Below are 23,284 nucleotides of genomic sequence, written 5' to 3' on the forward strand. Positions count from 1 at the left end.
AACAGGAATAAGTTAAACTATTAAATTACTTTCCTCACAAGATTTGTATTACATTTCCAGAATCTACCTATAACTATGACTCCAAATCATTTTAAACAGTGGGACAAACTCCTGAGAAAATGTATCTAGGAAGGAAGAAAAGCCTGTGTCAAACTTAAAACAATTTGAATGCGTTTCTACTGGACTGACACTGTAAATTCATTAGGCCTATGGACCTTTAACCATGCTTCTGTCCAGCAGATGGCGACATTGTTATTAGTCCTCTTTTGAACAGCGCCCTTCACACCTGCATGTCATGTGCTGTCAAACTGTCAAAACTTTTTCACAAGGATACATTGTAACAATTAAATTATTATATTGAAATATCATGGCACTAACCAATTCTTATTTTAATCTAATTTGACATACAATTAAATGCTCTTAATTAACTGATCTTTCTGTATGATAAATACAATTTCAAAATAAAAGACAACATACCTAAATGTATTAAAATAAATTATTATTAATATTAATAGAAGTAGACGTAGTAGTAGCGCTAGTTTTATGTTATTATTAGGCCTTACTATTATTGTTGTTGTTGTTAGTATTATTATACGTTTGATTATTATTATTGTTTTTAGCTTGGCCAAGGCTACTAGGGATAGGAGAGTCCTGACCTGGATCTACAAACTCACACAACTAACTTGTCATATACATACATAGTCTATAGGCCTGCTGGTCTTGGGAGAACCATTGGACTGAGCCCACTTTCTTTCCGGTTTCTTACTACCGGTAGGCTACAGGAATCTTGCTCCCCGGGCTCTGGAGTCAATTCAGCTATTTACTCGCTATAAAGAAATGTCATATTTTTGTTGACTGGATATACACAATTGGGATTGACTGTCGCGGATTTTTTCGTACTCAACCATTTTAGCTGTCTCTCTCAGGTTTGAGGTTAAAGGGCATCTTGTATTTAGTGATGTATTAAAATTTGTTCTGCGACGACTCGCCCCAAGAAGTGCCTTGTTTTCGCCCAGTTGAGCTGCGAGGAAATGTCTGGCTGAGGATTTGTAACCCACGAAAACCTTGGCCCGTTTTGTAATGATAGATTAATGCACCGACAATGGCAAACAAGGTAGGATGACATCTTTACAGAAGTGTTTTTTTTCTGAAAGCTGGCGATCTATCCATTTTGAATTATTTTAGCACCAGAGTTAGTCGGAGAAGGAGAATATCAGGGCTGTGAGAGTTCTATTTTCAGTCTGGCGCTCACCTCGAAATTGGTTACATTTGTGAACTATTTCCCCGGTATTAAGACAGGGGAGAAGACATTTTATTTTCTCTGTTGTTTGTACTTCAAAATGGCTTAGGAACGCTTTTATATGTACATGGAAAATATGTATCATTAAAAAGTGTCTTGTGACATTTTATTACCCTTCCAGTGCGGGTCATTTCTTTACGCTAAGAACTCTGGGAAGTGTAGTGCTTTGAGCACAGAACTTTGTGGCAGAGGGTGAAAATGTTAAACGCTTTGGCGTTAACTTATTGATACGCATAAAAGCCCACTAAAGATAACTAAGGTACCAAGCTACTAACATTGCACAATGCAGGGTACTATGTAATCTATAGCTGTTATTATTATGTGCAAAATGCTACGATGAGGCTAGGCGTGAAATAGACTGGCTTGGAATGAAAGGGAAAGGCCCATTCGTTCTATGAAGGATTCCTCCTCTAACATTCTATAATGGAGCATCCTAGAATTCTATGGAGGTGTACGTTGTATAAAAGATGCTGTCTTTTGAGTTAATCTCTGGTGATTTCGCTTGAGACTGCATGCTTCCTTTTGGGGTAGCGTTTGAAGGACAGAATTGAAATTGATTTCACATTCTAAGAAATCTTGACTATTTGGTTCCGCCTTTCTATGGAGTATTCAACTGAAACATGTCAGCCATTCCTGTACTTTTATCATCAGCAAGAGTATGTAGGCTACACGAGGGCCACATCAAATAGATCCTATTATGTAGCCTAAGTTCTGCATTCCTTTTTATGGTCTGTCCAGACGTTCCAAAGAATGTTGGCTATTTGCTTCCACCCTCTCATCTCATTGTAATCCATTCTATGAATCATTAGGAATGTTGTATTAGCCAACGCTCTTCTCTTCCATCAGCTTCAGTGTGTAGCCTAGCTGTATATCCAGACACTGAGCTAAAGAGCACCCAAAAGTCTTCTGACAACTTGCATTTCCGCCAAAACTGACTGACTCACTCTGTCTATGGTATCATTCTTTCTTCCTCCCCCTCTCTGTCCCCCGTCTTCTCCCGGCCTCGTGGAAGCTGGCTGGGAGGCTAACATTAAAATAGACCTCTATTCAGAGGCTGAAGGTGCTAAACAAACAGACAGACAGACACCGAGACAGACAGACAGACACCGAGACAGACAGGCATTTCCATGGAAAAGGACCCGTGAGCACCAACATGTGAAATTCATAGGAGCATATCAAATTGGGTGTCAAATGAAAGTATATATTTTTGGGAAATTAAGGCATAGATATGTTTTTCAACCATTTTCCATCCTAAAAATTAGGAATAAGTAAAGGCTTTGATTTCTGGAAAAAACAGAAGTGTTAAAAGGTATCAGAAATAGATAAAGACCACTGTCAACTAATATCAACACTTATATTTAGTTTTGGAGAAATTCCTTACCTTTCTGTAAATTCAAGACATATTGCCTTGTGCCTTTAAATTCCGTTACCAAAAACCCACATACTGTATCTTTAAAATATTTTCTAATTTCATGCCCTTGTGAAGAGGGACGATAATGACATTTCATAGAAGTAACAAATACAGTGTCTTCAGAAAGTATTCACACCCCTTGACTTTTTCCACATTTTGTTGTTACACATTCTGAATGTAAAATTGATTAAATGTAGATTTATTTTGTCACTGGCCTACACAAGACCAGGGAAGTTTTCCAATGCCTCACGAAGAAGGGCAACTTCAAACATTGAATATCCCTTTGAGCATGGTGAAGTTATTAATTACACTTTGGATGGTGTATCAATACACCCTGTCACGACAACGATACTGGCATCATTCCTAATTCAGTTGCCGGAGAGGAAGGAAACCGCTCAGGGATTTCACTATGAGGTCAATGGTGACTTTAAAACAGTTACAGGGTTTAATGGCTGTGATAGGAGAAAACTGAGGATGGATCAACAACATTATAGTTATTCCACAATAGTAACCTAATTCACAGAGTGAAAAGGAGGCCTGTACAGAATAAAAATATTCCAAAACATGCATCATGTTTGCAACAGGGCACTAAAGTAAAATTGTAAAAAAGGTGGAAAAAGCTATTCACTTTTTGTCCAGAATACAAAGTAATGTTCTGTGGCAAATCCAAGTACCACTCTCCATATTTTAAAGCATAGTGGTGGCTGCATCATGTTATGGGTATGCTTGTAATTGTTTAGGACTGGGGAGTGTTTCAGGATAAAAAGAAACAGAAGGGAGCTCAGCACAGGCAAAATCCAATAGGAAAGCCTGGTTCAGGGTGCTTTCCGCCAGACACTGGGAGATGTGCGCCAAATCTACACTGGAGTTGCTTACCAAGAAGACCGTGAATGTTCCTGAGTGGCCGAGTTACAGTTTTTCCTTAAATCTACTTCAAAATCTATTGCAAGACATAAATGGTTGTCTAGCAATGACCAGCAACCAATTTGACAGAGCTTGAAGAATGAAAATAATAATGGGAAATGTTGCACAATCCAGGTATTGAAAGCTATTAGACTTACACAGAAAGACTCACAACTGTAATCGCTACCAAAGGTGCTTCTACAAAGTATTGCCTCAGCTGTGCATGCTTATATGAATGAGATATTCTGTATTTCATCTTCAATACATTTGCTAACATTTTTTAAAACATGTTTTCACTTTGTCATTATGGGCTATTGTGTGTGTGTATTGGTGAAAAACTCAAATGTAATCAATTTTGAGTTCAGGCTGTACACAAGAAAATGTGGAGTCAAGTCAACACTTCTTGGCGCACCCATCCCGTTTGTGGGATCATTTTCGTCAACATCCGCTGAATTGCAGAGCGCCAAATTCAAATGAAATTACTAAAAATATTACATTTTCATGAAATCACAAGTGCAATATAGCTTGGCTTGTTGTTAATCCACCTGGCGTGTCAGATTTCAAAAGAGCTTTTAGGCGAAAGCAAACCAAGCGTTTATGTAAGGACATCTCTCTCAGCAGACAAAACATTACAAACAGCTAGCAGCAAAGTAGATTGGTCACGAATGTCAGAAAAGCAATAAAATGAATCGCTTTCCTTTGATCTTCGGATGTTTGCACTCACGAGACTCCCAGTTACACAATAAATGTTCCTTTTGTTCCATAAAGATTATTTTTATATCCAAAATACCTCCATTAGGTTGGCGCGTTATGTTCAGTAATCCACAGGCTCGAGCGGTCACGACGGGGCAGACGAAAATTCCAAATAGTATCCGTAAAGTTTGTAGAAACATGTCAAACGTTTTTTATAATCAATCCTTAGGTTGTTTTTACAATAAATAATCGATAATATTTGAACCGGACCGTAGCTTTTTCAATAGGAGAGAGAGAGAGAGAGAGAAAATGTCTGCTCCAAGCTGTTGGCGCATGCAAAACTCTGCTGGCACCCAGCCATCCACTGACGCGATGTGATTGTTCTCGCTCATTTTTCAGAATAAAAGGCTGAAACTATGTCTAAAGACTGTTCAGACCACGTGGAAGCCATAGGAAAAGGAATCTGGTTGATATCCATTTTAAATGGAGCGAAGGCATGCAATGGAACAGGGAGCTTTCAAAATAGAAGGCACTTCCTCTTTGGATTTTCCTCAGGTTTTCGCCTGCAATATCAGTTCTGTTATACTCACAGACAACATTTTGACAGTTTTGGAAACTTTAGAGTGTTTTCTATCCTAATCTGACAATTATATGCATATTCTAGTTTCTGGGCCTGAGAAATAGGCAGTTTCATTTGGGTATGTTTTTCATCCAAACATCAAAATACTGCCCCCTACACTCAACAGGTTAATGAAGGCACTGGTAGACCTACCAATTAGTTATAGTAATTTTACTGATAATTTTACTCCTCTTTGTTTGAATGATTAAGTGATTCATTACTAAATTGTTAACGGAATTACCAAAAAATCAGTAACGGAATTACTGCAACTGAAGTTGCTACAATGGGAAATCATAATAGTCACAAACCACAGTTGGGTTACCTGCTACTGTCCTCCCTTCCACTGGCATACTGTTCAGCTCATAATTGTTTTCTTTGAAGAATCTCAAATACAGCACCAGTCGAAAGTTTGGACACACCTACTCATTCAAGGGTTTTTATTTAATGTGTACTATTTTCTACATTGTAGAATAATAGTGAAGACATCAACTATGAAATAACACATGGAATCATGTAGTAACCAAAAAACTGTTAAACAAATCAAAACATATTATATATTTGAGATTCTTCAAAGTAGCCACCCTTTGCACACTCTTGGTATTCTCTCAACCAGCTTCATGACGTAGTCACCTGGAATGCATTTCAATTAAGTGTGCCTTGTTAATTTGTGGAATTTCTTTCCTTAATGCGTTTGAGCCAACAGTTGTGTTGTGACAAGTTAGGGGTGCTATACAGAAGATAGCACTATTTGGTAAAATACCAAGTCCATATTATGGAAAGAACAGCTCAAATAAGCAAAGAGAAATGACAGTCCATCATTACTTTAAGACATGAAGGTCAGTCAATCCGGATAATTTCAATAACTTTGAATGTTTCTTCAAGTGCAGTCGCAAAAAGCTTTCAATTGCAATGATTAAACTGGCTCTCATGAGGACCGCCACAGGAAAGGAAGACCCAGAATTACCTCTGCTGCAGAGGATAAGTTTGTTAGAGTTACCAGCCTCGAAATTGCAGCCCAAATAAATGCTTCACAGAATTAAGGTAACAGACACATCTCAACATCAAATGTTCAGAGGAGACTGTGTGAATCAGGCCTTCATGGTCGAATTGCTGCGAAGAAACCACTACTTAAGGACATCAATAAGAAGAGACTTGCTTGGGCCAAGAAACATTAGCAATGGACCATAGACCGGTAGAAATCTGTCCTTTGGTCTGATGACTAAAAAATCTCAAATTTGGGTTCCAACCACTGTGTCTTTGTGAGACGCAGAGTAGGTGAACGGATGATCTCTGCATGTGTGGTTCCCACCGTGAAGCATGGTGGAGGAGGTGTGGGGGTGCTTTGCTGGTGACACTGTCAGTGATTTATTTAGAATTCAAGGCACACGTAACCTGCATGGCTCCAAAGCATTCTGCAGAAATACCACAGCCCATCTGGTTTGCACTTAGTGGGACTATCATTTGTTTTTCTACAGGACAATGACCCAACACACCTCCAGGCTATGTATTGGCTATTTGACCAAGAAGGAGGGTGATGGAGCTCTGCATCAGATGACCTGGCCTCCACTATCACCCAACTTCAACCCAATTGAGAGAGTTTGGAATGAGTTGTACTGCAGAGTGAAGGAAAAGCAGCCAACAAGTGCTCAGCATATGTGGGAACTCCTTCAAGACTGTTGGAAAAGCATTCCAGGTGAAGCTGGTTGAGAGAATGACAAGTGTGCAAAGCTGTCATCAGGGCAAAGGGTGGCTACTTTGAAGAATCTAAAATATATTTAAATTTAACACTTTTTTTGTTTACTACGTGTGGGCATCACTACAGACCCTGGTTCGATTCCAGGCTGTATCACAACCGGCCGTGATTGGGAGTTCCATAGGGTGTCACACAATTGGCCCAGGGTTGTTAGGGTTAGGGTCATTGTAAATAAGAATTTGTTCTTAACTGACTTGCCTTTTTAAATAAAGGTTAAATAAATAAATAACATGATTCCATATGTGTTATTTCATAGTTTTGATGTCTTCACTATTATTCTACAATGTAGAAAATAGTCAAAATAAAGAAAAACCCTTCAATGAGTAGGTGTGTCCAAACTTTTGACTGGTACTGTATGTTTCACAAGTACAGTACAGTGAGTAGAGTACAGTATTGAGTAGAGCACTGTCGAATACAGTATTGAGTACATTACAGTACTGTACAATAGTGAGTAGGGCACCACAATACAATATAGTGAGTAGAGCACAGTAGAGTACAGTCCAATGTGGTATAGTACAGTATATTGGACTGTATTGAACTATGATCTACTTTACTGTACTGAACTCTACCCTACTCTGCTGTGCTGTATTGTATCGTACTGCACTGTACTCTCCTGTGCTCCGCTGCACTGGGCTGTGATGTCCAAAGTTACACATCAGGGACCCATGATGTAATTCCGTTACCGTAATTCTGTTGCAGGGTGTAAATCCACTTCACTTACTGTAGTTCAATAACCAAAATATATATATTTTTTACTCAAGGTGCCATGTCATTGCTGACACACAATTCTTTCTGCAGACATCTTTGAATCTTAATTTAGAGTACATAAAAAATCTGGTCCCATTAAAGCCTGATGGAGATTTTACCGTAATTCCATTACCAAAGTTTGCATTGGCACAGTTCTTCCACTAAATTATTTTTCTACATTTTCTGTTGAAGTTATTAAGTTGTTGAACTTTGGAATCAATTTATTTATTTTTTTAAGTACATTTTAAAGTGAAAAAACTTGAGTCAAAGTCTAATTCCGTTACCGTGGAATTGCCCACAGACATTGCTTCAGTCTGTCTAATCGATACGCTAGCTGCCCAAGCACTGACGTAGCTCTGTGAATTCTACACCATTATGACAATAGCATTCCCTCTTTTGTCCGAGACTCTCATCCCCTCTTTTATCTTCTGTACATAGCATAGGCCAGGAGGTTTCCCTGACCATGTGACCTAACCAGGAATAACTATTGGCTTCCTACCTCTCCCAGAGATACTGAAATGCTACAACGTTCTTTGAAGTTACTGCTGTAGCCTTGGGGTTACCAATAGACCAATCTGTGCAGAGGTCAAGCTGAGCTGTCTAAAAATGGCGTCAGTGAAGAAGTGAAAGAGGTTAATCTTGGAGTGATATGATCACTTGTTTCTCTCTCACTTCCCTCTTAGAGAGGCGTAGAGGGAATTGGGGGAGGTTACTGTTTCTCGAAGGAGCCCCTTGTCAAGAACACTGTTCCCACTGTCAGATCCCCCCTGCACACGTGCTTATTTCTATGGGCACAAGCTCTGTTTATCTCACAAACTGTTCACACCCCTCTTGTTGGCGGAGAGAACATTTAGCAGGTTTAAAGCTTATTTCCTTTAATTCTACACATTTTGTCATGGGGTGCATATAAAATGTTTCCATTTTTAAGCTAACTCTGCACATTTTGCCAAGTCTAATGTGTATTCATGTGATGTTTGAGTGACTCAAACATTACAACAATCTATGGGCAAAACATCATAGCTAAATAACATTAACATGGGCTAGTTGATCTGGACATTTCTGACAAGTTATAAATATCTATAAATGTATAGGTATGCAATGACTGACATGACAAGAGGAACTGATGATGCACTACCCAATTTTTGAAATTGCACCTTGTGCTTTCTACTATTACAACTTTCAAGAGTAAGTTTATAACCCCCCCCCCCCCCCACACACACACACACACACACACACAGTTTGAGAACCACTGGTCTAGTGGACTGAGTCACTAGGGTGAGTTGAGGCCGTCGGAATGGGCCTATCAGGGTTCAAGCTCTGTTTGAGATGTATATACAGGTGCTGAGGTTGAGTCCGCACAGCAGAAGTCCTTGGCAGCAGAACTAGTTCAGCTTGTTTGAGGTTGAGATTTCCTCACTCCACTCCTCAGCAGATAAACGATGATGTGTGTCTGTGTTTGGCCTGATTGGCCTGGCCCTGATTGTGTTGACTCTTGTTGTGTTTCTCTCAGGCACAGGTTTTGTATGACTTCACTGCTGAGCCTGGAAACAACGAGCTGACCGTGAGAGAGGGAGAGACAGTCACTATCACCAATCAGGTGAGCACGTGACTGACCCCCCCCCCCCCCCCTTCATTACACCGTTTATCTTTTTCTGTCCCTATCGTTACCCATCTTTTTTCTATCGCTGTCTTTCTCTTCCACATATCTCTCTATCTGTCTCTATTTTTGTCCTCATACAGTATCTTTTTCTCTCGAACCCCCTTTCTCTCATCTTTCCCCCTCACACCACACTATGCACATCATCAGTTCTGTGTGCATTTATGTGAGTATAAAAGTATCATGTCTTGCTGGCTCAACTATATTCTGTGTCCTGTTTACAGCCGTGTAAAGTCACATGATCAATATCTCACATGATCACATAGACAATAAAAGTCACTGCTATCATGCGGGAACGGCAGTTCAAAGGTCACTGCAGTGACTAACTGTTTCATCATCAAATCTGTCATCAGCCAATCACGTCATATCATGACACTCTCTTCTCACAAAGCCAATCACAGTCTCTCTTATTGGTGTGTTTTGTTTCAGGGTGTTGGAGGAGGCTGGATAGAAGCACAGAATTCCAGAGGAGAGGTTGGACTAGTGCCAGAAGACTACATTGAGGTTAGGGAGTGGCTTGAAGTGTTGTTGATGGAACTGGCTTCATTTACACTTTATATCAATGTCTTATTCCTTCTCATATATTGTTTCACCGTTTTTTAAATCTTCTATGTATAATTTACTTTTCTTTTTTTACCAGTTGCATTCACCTTGTAGCCTGAACCTGTTAGTAGTGTACCTACAGTGTTACTACACATGGATAAATAGCTTGTGTCGTGTTACTGGGATTGTCAATGGGAATGGGCTCAGGGTTGTGGAAGGGGGTCAAGGAAAAGGCAGCTCTCGCCAAGTTTCTCTGCTTTTGGGAAACCAGGACAGGATATACCTCCTTCGGGACTGGGGGTTGTATCACTATGTTTATGTAATGCAGTGGTGTAGGGACCCTTCTGAGTAGTGTGTTTCTGTGATACAGTATCAACTTCAGTATGGGGTGAGTCACTCTGTGGTCTTCTTAAAGCCAAGACAGAGATGTGAGTTCTGTCCAGTCAGTCGATGGCAGAGAGAGGAGAGGTCTGCTAAACAGTTTAGTCTTACTCCAAACAGCACCGAGTAGTCACAGCAGTAACAGATCACGCTGTGTGTGTGTGTGTGTGTGTGTGTGTGTGTGTGTGTGTGTGTGTGTGTGTGTGTGTGTGTGTGTGTGTGTGTGTGTGTGTGTGTGTGTGTGTGTGTGTGTGTATTTGGAGGACCAGTAAAAACTCATCACCCTAACTGATCAGTGCTTACTTTCTTTATTCACAAGATGGAAGTGCGTGTTTGTTACTATTGGGCAGACTCCCACCAGCTATTTGACCCTTAGTTACCTCCCCAGCTGTCCTAGATAGTTTTGGTTCCACACAGGGTCATAATATTCCCATTGACAACTGATATCCACATGCTGTTATTGTTCTTTTCAGTGAAAACAGCAGGACTAAAGTTCACTGTGTCTCTAAAGCAAGTGGTTTCTATCTCCGTACACCAGGCTACAATCTCAGGGGGAGGTGTATACAAAACAGGGCTACTTCTGCTGAGTAAAGAGTTAGTTAGGATTTGTTTTTGTTCATCAGTGTATGGCTACTCAATTAGTTTCACTATACCATTTCAGTGGCTTCCCAGGTGGTTAGCCATTCAACCTTCTATAAATCAACCATAACTATACCATTTCAGTGGCCTCCCAGGTGGTTAGCCACTCAACCTTCTATAAATCAACCATAACTATACCATTTCAGTGGCCTCCCAGGTGGTTAGCCACTCAACCTTCTATAAATCAACCATAACTTGAGCTTAGAACTTGAAGGTGTAAAATGTGGTTGTTTGTAAATATGTTTGTCTCTCTCTCTGTCTCCTTTGTCGCTTCTCTTCTGTCTGCAGCTCCCAGGAGGAGGGGGAAATGTAGGACATGTAGCTGCCCCAGTAGCTGCCCACGCCCCAGACCTATCATTCTTTGACGCCTTCGCTGCCCCAGCCAACAACACCACTCAGAACCAGGTAGCACACTGAAGAAGTAATGACATGTTTATCCACAGTGAGAAAATATTTAATTTCAAATAGGAGCTAATGTCTTTTAAATCATCATAATTGTGGTGTAACCTCATGTCTCTGTCTGCCTTTGGGTTTTTGTCCCAATACTTCTTTATATCATACTTCCCTTGTCTCTTCTCCTCTGCTTTTACATGTGACTCACCCCTTACTAATTCTTATCACTCTATACTAGTCCCTCCCTGCTACAGTGGCCTCTGTGCCAAGCTAGACCACAATGCACTGCTCCCAACGATACCATGGTGGTGTGACGTTTTGAGTGAAAGAGATAGCAGAGTGCAGAATTGAGGGATGACCTCAGTCTTTTATTCATCTAATGAATATTATTCTACCCATCCAAACCTCTGAAATGAAGAAGGAAGAGCAGCTATTTCTGCACGGTTGTGGGTTTTAAATTATCCCTGTTTTTAGATATTGGTCTTAGGACTCCGCAAAAGACAGGGGGTTACATTGTGTGATTGTGTATGTATTGAAAAATACAATAGAATGTGAGTATGAGTGAATGGGAACACCATGCCTTGCAAAAGTATTCGCATCTCTTGGATTTAATTTTGTTGCAAAGTTGGATTAAAATGTATTTAATTTCCATTTTGTTGTCAATAATCTACACAAAATACTCATGTCAAAGTGGAAGAAAAATTATATATATTTTTTGTAAATTAATAAAATAACTAAAATATAATCATTGCATAAGTATTCAGCTCCCTCAGCCCATACATGTTAGAATCTCCTTTGGCAGCCATTACAGCTTTGAGTCTCCTTGGAGCTTTACACACCTGGATTGTGCAATATTTGCCTATTATTCTTTTAAAATTCTTCAATCTCTGTCAAGCTGTTGGGGATCATGGCTAGACAGCAATTTTCAGGTCTTGCCATAGTATTTCTAGCAGATTTAAGTAAAAACTTGGCCACTTACAGTAGGAACATTCACTGACTTCTTGGTAAGTAACTCCTGTGTAGATTTGGCCTTGTGTTGTAGGTTATTGTCCTTCTGAAAGGTGACCTCCTCGCCCAGTGTCTAGTGGAAAGCAGACTGAAGCAGGTTTTGCTTTAGGATTTTGCATGTGCTTAGCTCCATCCCGTTTATTTTAATCCTGGAAAAACTCCCCAGTATTTGCTGATGACAAGCATACTCATACCATGATGCAGCCACCACCATGCTTGAAAATAAGGAGGCAGTTACTCAGTGATGTGTGGTGTTGGATTTGCCCAAAGGCCAAAACATGTATTAATTTGACATGTTTTTTTCCACTATTACTTTAGTGCCTTGTTGCATACAATATGCATGTTTTGGAATATATTTATTTAGCATGTTCGTGTTCTTCTTTTCACCCTTGTCATTTAGGTAATTTATTGTGGAGTCACTACAATGTTGATCTATCCTCAGGTTTCTCCCATCAGTCATTGAACATTGTATCTGTTTTAAAATCACCAATGGCCTCATGGTATCATTCCCTGAGCAGTTTCCTTCCTGCTCAGTTCAGAAGGATGACTGACTATCTTTGAGGTGTCTGGGTGGTTTAATACATAATGCACAGCATAATTCTTCATTATACAACGGGTGGTTCTAATACTGAATGCTGATTGGTTAAAACCACATTCCAGCCGGTGTCTATTTCACAAGTTACCACTGGCTAAATCTATTACTTTAAAATGCCTATTTACTCTTCCATCTGACTGCGCAATCCAGTGTCTCATCAGCCCAGCCAGGCAATTTATAAACTTGATTTCCACTATAAAAAGCATCTAGACATTATCTCACATTTCTTTTAGACTAACATTTCGTTTTAAACAGCAGAGATTTGTATAAGCTTGCTGTCTGTCTCTCTGACATTTGCAACATTGTTTCAATATTCCAATTCAATCTCCAGCTGTTCCATAGTAATGAGTCGGGACGAGAGAGAGAGGCAGGCAGTATTTCTCAGCCAGTCGAAATCATGAATCAGCTGACATCATTTTTATGGATATATACAAAGAATTGTCAATTGATAAAAGGTAGTACATTAACGAAGGTCAGCTAGTTTGTGGTCTTTCCAGCTTCAGTTTGAAGTTATTGTGTTAGGTGTGTTGTTGGCTAGCTCCTCTGAACTAATCGATTGCAGAGGCCATGGGGATGATACAGTCCAAGAAGAAGGGGAGTGTGGCTAAGATGCACATCTCTGTCCAGAATGCACTCTCTCTGCCAATTATGTACTCAATATATTATTCCAGTCTTTTGCTGTTCGCATTGTCGGAGTGGACACGTTGTTTCCAGAGTGCACAACCTATGCTACACTTGTGAGAAACACTTTTTGGTTCATTTCATTCCACTTCCAAGTTGTCAATTTAGTCATTGTCTTTTGTTTGGAGCGCTCCTGTCAATGTAGATTACCCATAGAACTAGGCCTATAGGCTAGCTGGCCTGCGCACTAATGTAGGCATATAAATGTGCCAATTTTGGGATCTGATAGTATTTCTGGTTGGCTTAACAAACCACCAGTAATGAGCTGTGGAGCTTCTCAAAGTAATGTTTTCCTCACCTCAAACAGCAAACAAGCGAAGTCTGTTTTTACATCGATTGAGAATGACAATAGTTCCTCAATGTATTTAAAAACTCTTTCCAGCTCTCTCCCTTAGGATATTTCATTTTATCCAAATATTTTCTACCTGCAGGCTGCAGTGGTTTATTTGTTGGCTTTATAGGCTATTTTTACGTAGTGTGCATGGTAGTAAATGGTAAGATTAAATTGGCATTCCACATGAGAAAGATTGCAGTCATGGCAGAATCTGCAAAAGCCAGTAGGAGTGGGAAGAGGATGGTCAAAAATCTTAATCTTAATCTCGGGCTCCCTCTTTAGTCATTTGTGTCTTATTTCATCAAACAGTGGGCTTAAAGCATCAGACAAGCTCAATGTGAATTTATAGTTGATTTTATTAAAACACAAAGGGTGTGTCTAGGGCTGTTGCGGTGACTATTACCGCCACACCGGCGGTCACAAGTCATGAAGGCAGTCAAATTCCACATGACCATTCAGTCATGGTAATTAGGCTTCTCCAAGCTCTGATGCTGCTGGTGGTCATTAGTAGCCCTTCAAACTTGCTAACTGCCTGGTACTCAGCACTCTATTGTCCCTCTAATCACTTTGACATCAATGCAAATGTTATAGAAAATCCCGCTGCCCCTGTGTGTGATAATGGTCTATTCTATATCAAAACAAATGTCACACATGTATTATTTAGTATATGTAAAGACAATATTAAATCAAGAATAGTCTGATGGGTGACAATATTAGCCTATTACTGATATGATATATTATCACTTGTAAATGATGCCTAGCATAAGAAGCAATGACTTTTTCTAATCATAGTCGCAAACCTCATGTAGCCTAGCCCATAGGCCTATATGTTTTAAAAGTTTGTATCACAACTAAAGTGGCTGGCCAAATAACTTCTTAAAGTGATGCACATTCATCTGCTTTACAAGGGGTGTAGAGCCTAACGTGTGAGTTTCAAGTTTGGGGAAGATAATTTTCAGCATAAAAATGCACCTTTTTATAATAAAATAAATACATGCATAATTGCATTTTGTGGTCACTCTTGATAATGTTTTTTCCCCGCTAATGGCACATTTGCACCTATAGCCTACTACCATGTATGTGTGCATTGCTGCGCTGTTAATGTGAAGAAATAGCCTAATAGTTTATCAACATTTTAAGCTAAACATTCTGATCTGTTACGTCAGCCTCATTGCTTAAAAATGATTTTTTTAATGCTAGTGGTTATATTAATGTGGGATCTATCGCATCCCACAACTGTCTAAGACTATGTTTGAAATATTTATTTATCGCACAAAATAGAATAGGTCGACTTTTGTGCTATGGGGGATAGTACATTGACATAGGCTAGTGCTTTTGCCGTTTGTTAGGCCTACTCGTCTTTTTGGCTGACGAAAAGTTATTCTATTATCTTCAATATGCACCTCGGAATTGGAAAAGGACGTGCGCAGTTGCGTCCCGGATGTGTCTGTCTTCACTTGTAAGCCTGTAAGAAAGACCTGATCAAGTGGCTGAAAGCCATGTGAGTGAGAGGCGCTTCAGATTGCGCCGCACACTCATGGAGAAGAGCGCAACGCAGCACTCCGAGCCACAAAAGGCATGGATTTTTTAGGATGCATTACGGCCACAAAGGAGATGCCACTGTGAAATTCGAGGCATTATCATGTGCTTGTCAAATTGTGAATGAGAGACTATTGTGGTGTGTACAGCCTGCACAAAAAGCCTGCGCAAAAAAAACAAAGCCGAGCTCATGCCTTTTCAAGCAACTTTTTTCAAATCATCATTCGTCTAATCATATATATAGCCCAACGTTTGTAGAACAACTAAAGTTACATTAATAACTCTATATTCAGCATATAGGAGTACCTATTTTTTTCTTAACACAGAATAGGCGCATGTGCGCACTCCCTCAAATCGTTTGGAGAAAATATTTATATTTTATTCAACTTTGTTCAATTGTATTCTTCATACTATAAAATAATGCCACGGAATTATAAGCAAATCTTGTCTGCTAAATGAACTAGTGTAGCCCACATCAGGACCTAACATAAGGACAACTCAGAGTATGCTATTCTTTTCTTCTGAAATAGTCTACATTTTCTTCATATCATGCTTCTTTAGAACTGTCTAAAATAAATAATGGATTTATTGTGTAGGTGTAGGCTATATTACATGGATTTATTGTACTTTTTAAAATGGCTTGTAGGCTATGTGTGAAAGCCAGAAGATGCTAAATGTGTTTATGTTAATTAACGGTCAATTACCGTGAGACTGACAGTTATTTGCTTGACAATCACCGGCTGACCAAATTTTGTGACCACCACAACCCCAGGTGTGCCCAATGTTCCCTCAATTGTTTTCCGGCACTGAGCAAATTTCAGGTATGCCGAGTGCAAACTTGAAGTTGTTCAAATTCTGTTCAAATTCCAGTGCGCGTTTACTGTGAACACCGAGTCTGTACCCGCTTTAAGTTACAGTTTTAACAGTGGCTATGGCTATTTCATCATGATGTAGGCCTACCAGAGTGGCATAGCATCAAAATCAATGGAGAAAATGCATCCCATAACATTTTAACATGGAAATCATTCAGCCTACATTAGCAGCCACTGTGTGGTGTTCAGTGTAGGCCTACATTCCATGAGGCTTTTGGAGAAGAAGAAAAAAGCATGCAGGGCTTGACATGAACCTGTTAATCCACTTGTCCTTCAGACAAGGTGACTGAAAGTGTTGTGGGATGCAAGAAACCACTTTACAAAATAAAATGCATTATTATTCCCATATCGTTATTACAGAGAATCAGACACATTATGCTACCCTCTACCTATTGGTTTCTTAGCTTATTCAAGACTGTCTCAAAATACAACACTACCTGTTTATGACAAAAAAAGCTCTTTACCTTACTCGCTTTTCAAAGATGTCTAGAAATGTACATATTTTGTGCTCTTGTAGGAAGCAATCACTCCCCTATTGCTGACTACAAGTGATCTATAACTGGGCTAATAACTCAGTAACTAGCAAAGGATATGAACAAACTGTGCACACGTGGCTACATGCAGCTCTCACTTTGATCTCAAAACAAGCGCATCAACTCACGACCACTCATGCTGTAAACACAGTCCAGTTCAAAGTAAATGGTACAGATCCATGTGCAGTGCATTCAGAAAGTATTCACTTTTTCCACATTTTGTTACATTACTGCCTTATTCTAAAGTGGATTCAATTGGTGAGGGAAAAAAACAATCGACACACAATACCCCATAATGACAAAGCAGAAACAGGTTTTTAGAAATGTTTGCAAATTAAACTGAAGTATCACTTTTACTCCCATTCGTCTCTACAGATCCTCTCAAGCTCTGTCAGGTTGGATGGGGAGCATTGCTACACAGCTATTTGCAGGTCTCTCCAGAGATGTTAGATCGGGTTCAAGTCCGGGCTCTGACTGGCCCACTCAAGGACATTCAGAGACTTGTCCCGAAGCCACTCCTGCATTGTCTTGGCTGTGTGCTTAGGGTCATTGTCCTTTTGGAAGATGATCCTTCTCCGCAGTCTGAGGTCCTGAGCGTCCTGGAGCAGGTTTTCATCAAGGATCTCTCAGTACTTAGCTCCTTTCAGCTTTCTCGATCCTGACTAATCTCCCACTCCCTGCCGCTGAAAAACATCCCCACAGCATGATGCTGCCACCACCGTGCTTCACCATAGGGATGGTTTTGGCCAGGTGATGAGCAGTGCCTGGCTGTAATGTGATGCTTGTTATTGAGGCCAAATAGTTCAATCTTGGTTTCATCTGAACAGAGAATCTTGTTTCTCATTGTTCAAGAGTCCTTTTGGTGCCTTTTGGCAAACTCCATTTGGCCGAGCATCTTGGTGGAAAATGCTTTATTCAATCAATTTTAGAATAAGGCTGTAACGTAAGAACATTTGAAAAGTGAATATGATCACACCAGTAATAGATTTGATGTTGTATTACTTGTGAAGCACAGCTGAGTAAGCATTTAATTAATTCGCTTTTTATTTTTTATTTGACTTTATCTGATGGTCAGTCTCAGCAGAGGGAGAGAGCAGCAGACTGAGGGTCCACTTCTCAACACCCCTCCGCTCTTCCTTTCCTCCACTGACCAAAAAGTCACACTGTCTTCCAGCTAATGGCGAAACTTGAGTCGCACCGCATTATTTCTGCCTCATCCACAGATTCATGTTGTTACTCCTATGAACAGAGAAAGTTAAATATTCCTCGATATTAAAAAAAGACCCAAGCCACTAATAATAATAATGCAATCCTATAGATACACTTTCCTACTCATTACTGCTGCAGTGCTTGTTGTAGCGCTGAGTGGAAATAGGAAGAATGCGCATTTTATGGTTTATAAAAGTGTTGAATACAAAGTGTTGACAGTGCTGAGTAAGAACATGAACTCCTACAAACAGCAGCTCTTTGATGTATTCATTGACAGTCTCTCTCCTGTCATGGTTTTAAACGTTTTGAAATATCACAGTATCAATTTTACTGTAGATTTATTTTATGCCTGTTACGTTACTGTAGACACGGTCATCTGAGCAATCTTGGCCATATAGTGCACTTGATATGCTCTCTGGCCCGCTGGAAAGGCTGAGTTTGTACCTTCAGACACATTAAATGGTTCAAAATGGCAACAGTTCGCCTACCTGGCGCAGGGAAGCTAAATCGGGTGCATCTATCGCCAACAGCCTGAGACTAATACAAAAAAAAGAGGAAAACAAGGCTTTATCGTTGTTTTTTTTACAGAAATGTTTGGCGATCGACTAGAAATGCCTTGGAGATCGACCAGTCAATCGCGATCGACCTGTTGGTGACCACTGCTCTAGAAAGTGAAGTTTAATCTTGTGCTTCTCTCTGTGGGCTGGTATTTCTGCGCGGCAGTCCCGGAGGAGCTGCGTGGCAGTCTTGGGCTACTGTGCACACGCATGCAGCTTAGAGGGAACATTGGGTGTGTCTATATATGCAAAAAATACATGTTTTAAAATTTCGACCAATCGATTGTTTGAAAGAACAGACTACTTCCGGTCAACAATTAAAAAAACAAAATGTTTTTATGTTGTTGTCGGCAACAGCCCTATTTGTTACCCATCTACCAAACCTATTATTTCACGCAAAGTGAATCCATGTAACTTTTTATGTGATTTGTTAAGACAAATTTGACTCCTGAACTAATTTAGGCTTGCCTAAAACAAAGGGATCGAACACTTATGCAACAACTATATTTTAGTTATTACATTTTGTATTCAGAAGAATGTTTTTTTACTTATCCACTTTGTCATTACAGAGTATTTTGTGTATATTATTGACAAAATATGACAATTAAATCCCTTTTAATCCCACTACGTAACACAATAAATCCAAGAGGAATCCAAGGGGTCTGAATACTTTTACAAGGCACTGTATGCTAGATGCAAGCTATTTATTTTTCTTGGAAAATGGGATAGCTATACAATTGTGAAGACATGGTACCCCTATTATAAGTTAGAGGGGAGTCAACAACAGAACACCAAATTACTGTCTCTCATCAAATATTCCTACTTCACTGTGGCCCCTGCTTGGGGTCCGCGTTGCCCAGGTTACTCTTCACTCGCAGGCGCTTTGTGATGATGTCACCTTCTCTCCCCTCAAGGTGGATGTTGGGGCCTGTAGTCCTCAGCCGGACACCCCCGACACCCAGGCCCCCCCTTCCTCCTCTTCCCCTGACGAGGTAACCAGCACCGAGCGGTGGTCAGGGCCCCGTCCCCCACCTCCCATCTCAAATCCCACCCCACCCCCCTGCAACCCCACCCACACCCCCAGCTCAGCCTGCAAGAGCATGATCTTACATTGTACCACCCCCCACCCTCTCCTACACCCCACTCCCTAAACCAGGGTCCACTTACTTTCTGTCCATCAAACTGCAACTGACCTGGAGCCAGTTGATAAGGGTAACTGTTAACTGGAACATCCAAATCAGAGGCCGAATCAAGCCTACCGACTCCCTACACCTCCAGACACACATCCCATCACAGATGAATGAAATTGATCAGCACATCTCTGATACAACATGCACCGCTATGGATCAATGTTTCTTATTACCAGCACTAAACACCAAACGAATGATCTCAACATTCACGGTTCCCTATAACCAATCAATTATTACAGTGATCAGTGAACAAGCTCTCCCACCAGGCAAGAGCCAGCAATCATTTGTCTCAATTTTACCATTGTTTTTATATGTTGTAAACAAATTGTTGGACAATTCAGAAGAATAAGTCAAAACTCCTGCAGTTTGTTCTGTGGTAACACACTACAGCTGCTATGAGCCTGTGTTCCCCACCACTGTGGTCCTCTAATGTACTCTCTCTCCCTCTGTTTGTTTTGTGGCTTACTGTAAGTAGCCTATGATGGAGATGTTTGGTCAGCAACTTCCTATCCAAACGTGCACACATACACACACACATCCACACAGGGCTCTCCAAGCCTGTTCCTGGAGCGCTACCATCCTGTAGGTTTTTCGCTCCAACCCTAATCTAGCGCTAATAATTCGCTGGTTGATGAGATGAATCAGGTCAGTTACAACTGGGGTTGGGGTGAAAACCTAGAGAAGGGTAGCGCTCCAGGAACAGCCCTGATCTACACACACATGCTTGCGGCATGGCCAACGTCTGCCCCATACACATGGCATGCAGTTATCCTGTCGATTGTCTTGATGCAAAATTCTTCTATAGTCTCAGTGAATGAATGACTGTAGAACGCATGAGATGTGTGTCTGTTCTGCTTGTGTTGTCCTTCACCACATGTAGTCCTCCAGCCATGGAAATGACTGGGAGAAATGCTTACTGTGACGTGCTGCATCCTGCCGTGCCTTGGCATGATCTGAATGGTACAGTGCAGTGCGTCACAATGCTGGACTTGAATACGAGGCATGAATTTCTCAATTATTTAGATAAGCGTGAGAGTGGCATTGTGCGCGAGAGACGTTTTTGCATAATTTTGTGTGACTTGAGGAAACACGCTGTACCTGCAAGTCCAGGGTTCAACTTCCATACCATTCAACACACAGTCACATGTGAGTGTTGCCTGACTCTGTATTTTGAGTGGGATGTGTGGGGAGGGAGTCTGCCAGGTAAGGGTTGGAGTGAGAACACCATCTTTTCTTCCTTGTTTCATGTTTTATGTCCATTTTTCTCAAGCAGTCTTAGTGGGGCAAATAAGTATTTAGTCAGCCACCAATTGTGCAAGTTCTCCCACTTAAAAAGATGAGAGGCCTGTAATTTTCATCATAGGTACACTTCAACTATGACAGACAAAATGAGAAAACAAAATCCAGAAAATCACATTGTAGGATTTTTAATGAATTTATTTGCAAATTATGGTGGAAAATAAGTATTTGGTCACCTACAAACAAGCAAGATTTCTGGCTCTCACAGACCTGTAACGTCTTCTTTAAGAGGCTCCTTTGTCCTCCACTTGGCACCTGTTTAAACTTGTTATCAGTATAAAAGACACCTGTCCACAACCTCAAACAGTCACACTCCAAACTCCACTATGGCCAAGACCAAAGAGCTGTCAAAAGGACACCAGAAACAAAATTGTAGACCTGCACCAGGCTGGGAAGACTGAATCTGCAATAGGTAAGCAGCTTGGTTTGAAGAAATCAACTGTGGGAGCAATTATTAGGAAATGGAAGACGTACAAGACCACTGATAATCTCCCTCGATCTGGGGCTCCACGCAAGATCTCACCCCGTGGGGTCAAAATGATCACAAGAACGGTGAGCAAAAATCCCAGAACCACACGGGGGGACCTAGTGAATGACCTGCAGAGAGCTGGGACCAAAGTAACAAAGCCTACCATCAGTAACACACTACGCCGCCAGGGACTCAAATCCTGCAGTGCCAGATGTGTCCCCCTGCTTAAGCCAGTACATGTCCAGGCCCGTCTGAAATTTGCTAGAGAGCATTTGGATGATCCAGAACAAGATTGGGAGAATGTCATATGGTCAGATGAAACCAAAATATAACTTTTTGGTAAAAACTCAACTCGTCGTGTTTGGAGGACAAAGAATGCTGAGTTGCATCCAAAGAACACCATACCTACTGTGAAGCATGGAGGTGGAAACATCATGCTTTGGGGCTGTTTTTCTGCAAAGGGACCAGGACGACTGATCCGTGTAAAGGAAAGAATGAATGGGGCCATGTATCATGAGATTTTGAGTGAAAACCTCCTTCCATCAGCAAGGGCATTGAAGATAAAACGTGGCTGGGTCTTTCAGCATGACAATGATCCCAAACACACCGCCCGGGCAACGAAGGAGTGGCTTCGTAAGAAGCATTTCAAGGTCCTGGAGTGGCCTAGCCAGTCTCCAGATTTCAACCCCATAGAAAATCTTTGGAGGGAGTTGAAAGTCCGTGTTGCCCAGCAACAGCCCCAAAACATCACTGCTCTAGAGGAGATCTGCATGGAGGAATGGCCAAAATACCAGCAACAGTCTGTGAAAACCTTGTGAAGACTTAAAGAAAACGTTTGACCTCTGTCATTGCCAACAAAGGGTATATATCAAAGTATTGACCAAATACTTATTTTCCACCATAATTTGCAAATAAATTCATTAAAAATCCTACAATGTGATTTTCTGGATTTTTGTTCTTCTCCTTTTGTCTGTCATAGTTGAAGTGTACCTATGATGAAAATTACAGGCCTCTCATCTTTTTAAGTGGGAGAACTTGCACAATTGGTGGCTGACTAAATACTTTTTTGCCCCACTGTATATTCAAATTTCTATCAAGTCAAGTTATATACCCTGTCATTTCTTTCCCTGACAAGTCATTTAAAACCAGTATTGGTTGATTGTTAAAAAGGCTGTCCTCTACCCCCTACCTATTTTTCTCTCTCCTCTCTCTCGCTCCTCTAGGCGAGTAACGGTAAAGACCCGTGGTCGGTATGGAACCAGGACACCACGGGAGGTTCCTCCAACAACTGGGCGGCCCAGCCAGAGGGCACCATTACAGGCACCATTACAGGCAATAGTGCTGCCCCTGACCCCTGGGGCTCCACAGCACAGAGCCATCCTCAGGCCTACCAGGGCCCAGGTAAGAGTCACTGTTCTAGAGGAACTAAAGGGCAATGAGGGCCCCTTTATGGACCTCAACACTTTGGTAATAATTTGCTCGTAATACTGTATGGAAGACCTACTTTAGCAAGTTTCTGGCAAAAGACTTGCAGAAAGATGTCTCCAGAAATGATTTTTTCCCCCTTGTTATATCTCTTTTTAGGAACTTTATCCATTGTTAATATCTATGTTTTGGGTTTTAAGAATATAGCCTTTGGCATACATGAAGGTGGTGTTTTGCAATGCATTTTCTAGGTGTGGTCTTAAACAGGGGACGGTGTTGTCATCGATAGTTATGAGATCACTTGCCTTTGCAGAGTTTTTGTTGGCTTTCGTTTTTCACTTCCCGTTTTAAACTATATTCTGAATTAAGACGTGACTGACTGAATGAACGAAATAACAAAGTGCCTCTTCTTTTTCCTTCCAAAGATATCTATCCATATCCCTACCTTATTGACTGGTCAGGTATCCCACCATGCATTGCCTGCTGGGAGGGTTTCCCTGTTTGTGCGAGTGTTGACTGTTTCTTGTTTTAAGA

At 40.8% G+C, this 23,284-nt stretch overlaps 1 protein-coding gene across 8 annotated transcripts in view; it reads left to right on the top strand.

Annotated features, from left to right (window-relative positions):
• Window positions 1–618: 618 nt before the first annotated feature.
• Window positions 619–23,284, top strand: part of LOC139407217 (sorting nexin 9b) — a 32,942-nt gene continuing 10,276 nt past the window's right edge. The window contains exons 1-7 of one of the 8 annotated variants that reach the window (XM_071150785.1): window positions 628–1,114; window positions 8,937–9,023; window positions 9,513–9,587; window positions 10,935–11,051; window positions 19,282–19,359; window positions 22,549–22,726; window positions 23,176–23,211. In XM_071150785.1, coding sequence (XP_071006886.1) covers window positions 1,103–1,114; window positions 8,937–9,023; window positions 9,513–9,587; window positions 10,935–11,051; window positions 19,282–19,359; window positions 22,549–22,726; window positions 23,176–23,211 — 583 coding nt within the window. In that variant the 5' untranslated portion in view covers window positions 628–1,102. Of the gene's footprint in view, window positions 1,115–8,936; window positions 9,024–9,512; window positions 9,588–10,934; window positions 11,052–19,281; window positions 19,360–22,548; window positions 22,727–23,175; window positions 23,212–23,284 lie in introns of all 8 variants that reach the window. The other 7 variants (XM_071150784.1, XM_071150787.1, XM_071150786.1 and 4 more) reach the window with 7 other exon arrangements.

The sequence above is a fragment of the Oncorhynchus clarkii genome, chromosome 4, assembly GCF_045791955.1.
Source record: "Oncorhynchus clarkii lewisi isolate Uvic-CL-2024 chromosome 4, UVic_Ocla_1.0, whole genome shotgun sequence".
NCBI lineage: Eukaryota > Metazoa > Chordata > Actinopteri > Salmoniformes > Salmonidae > Oncorhynchus > Oncorhynchus clarkii.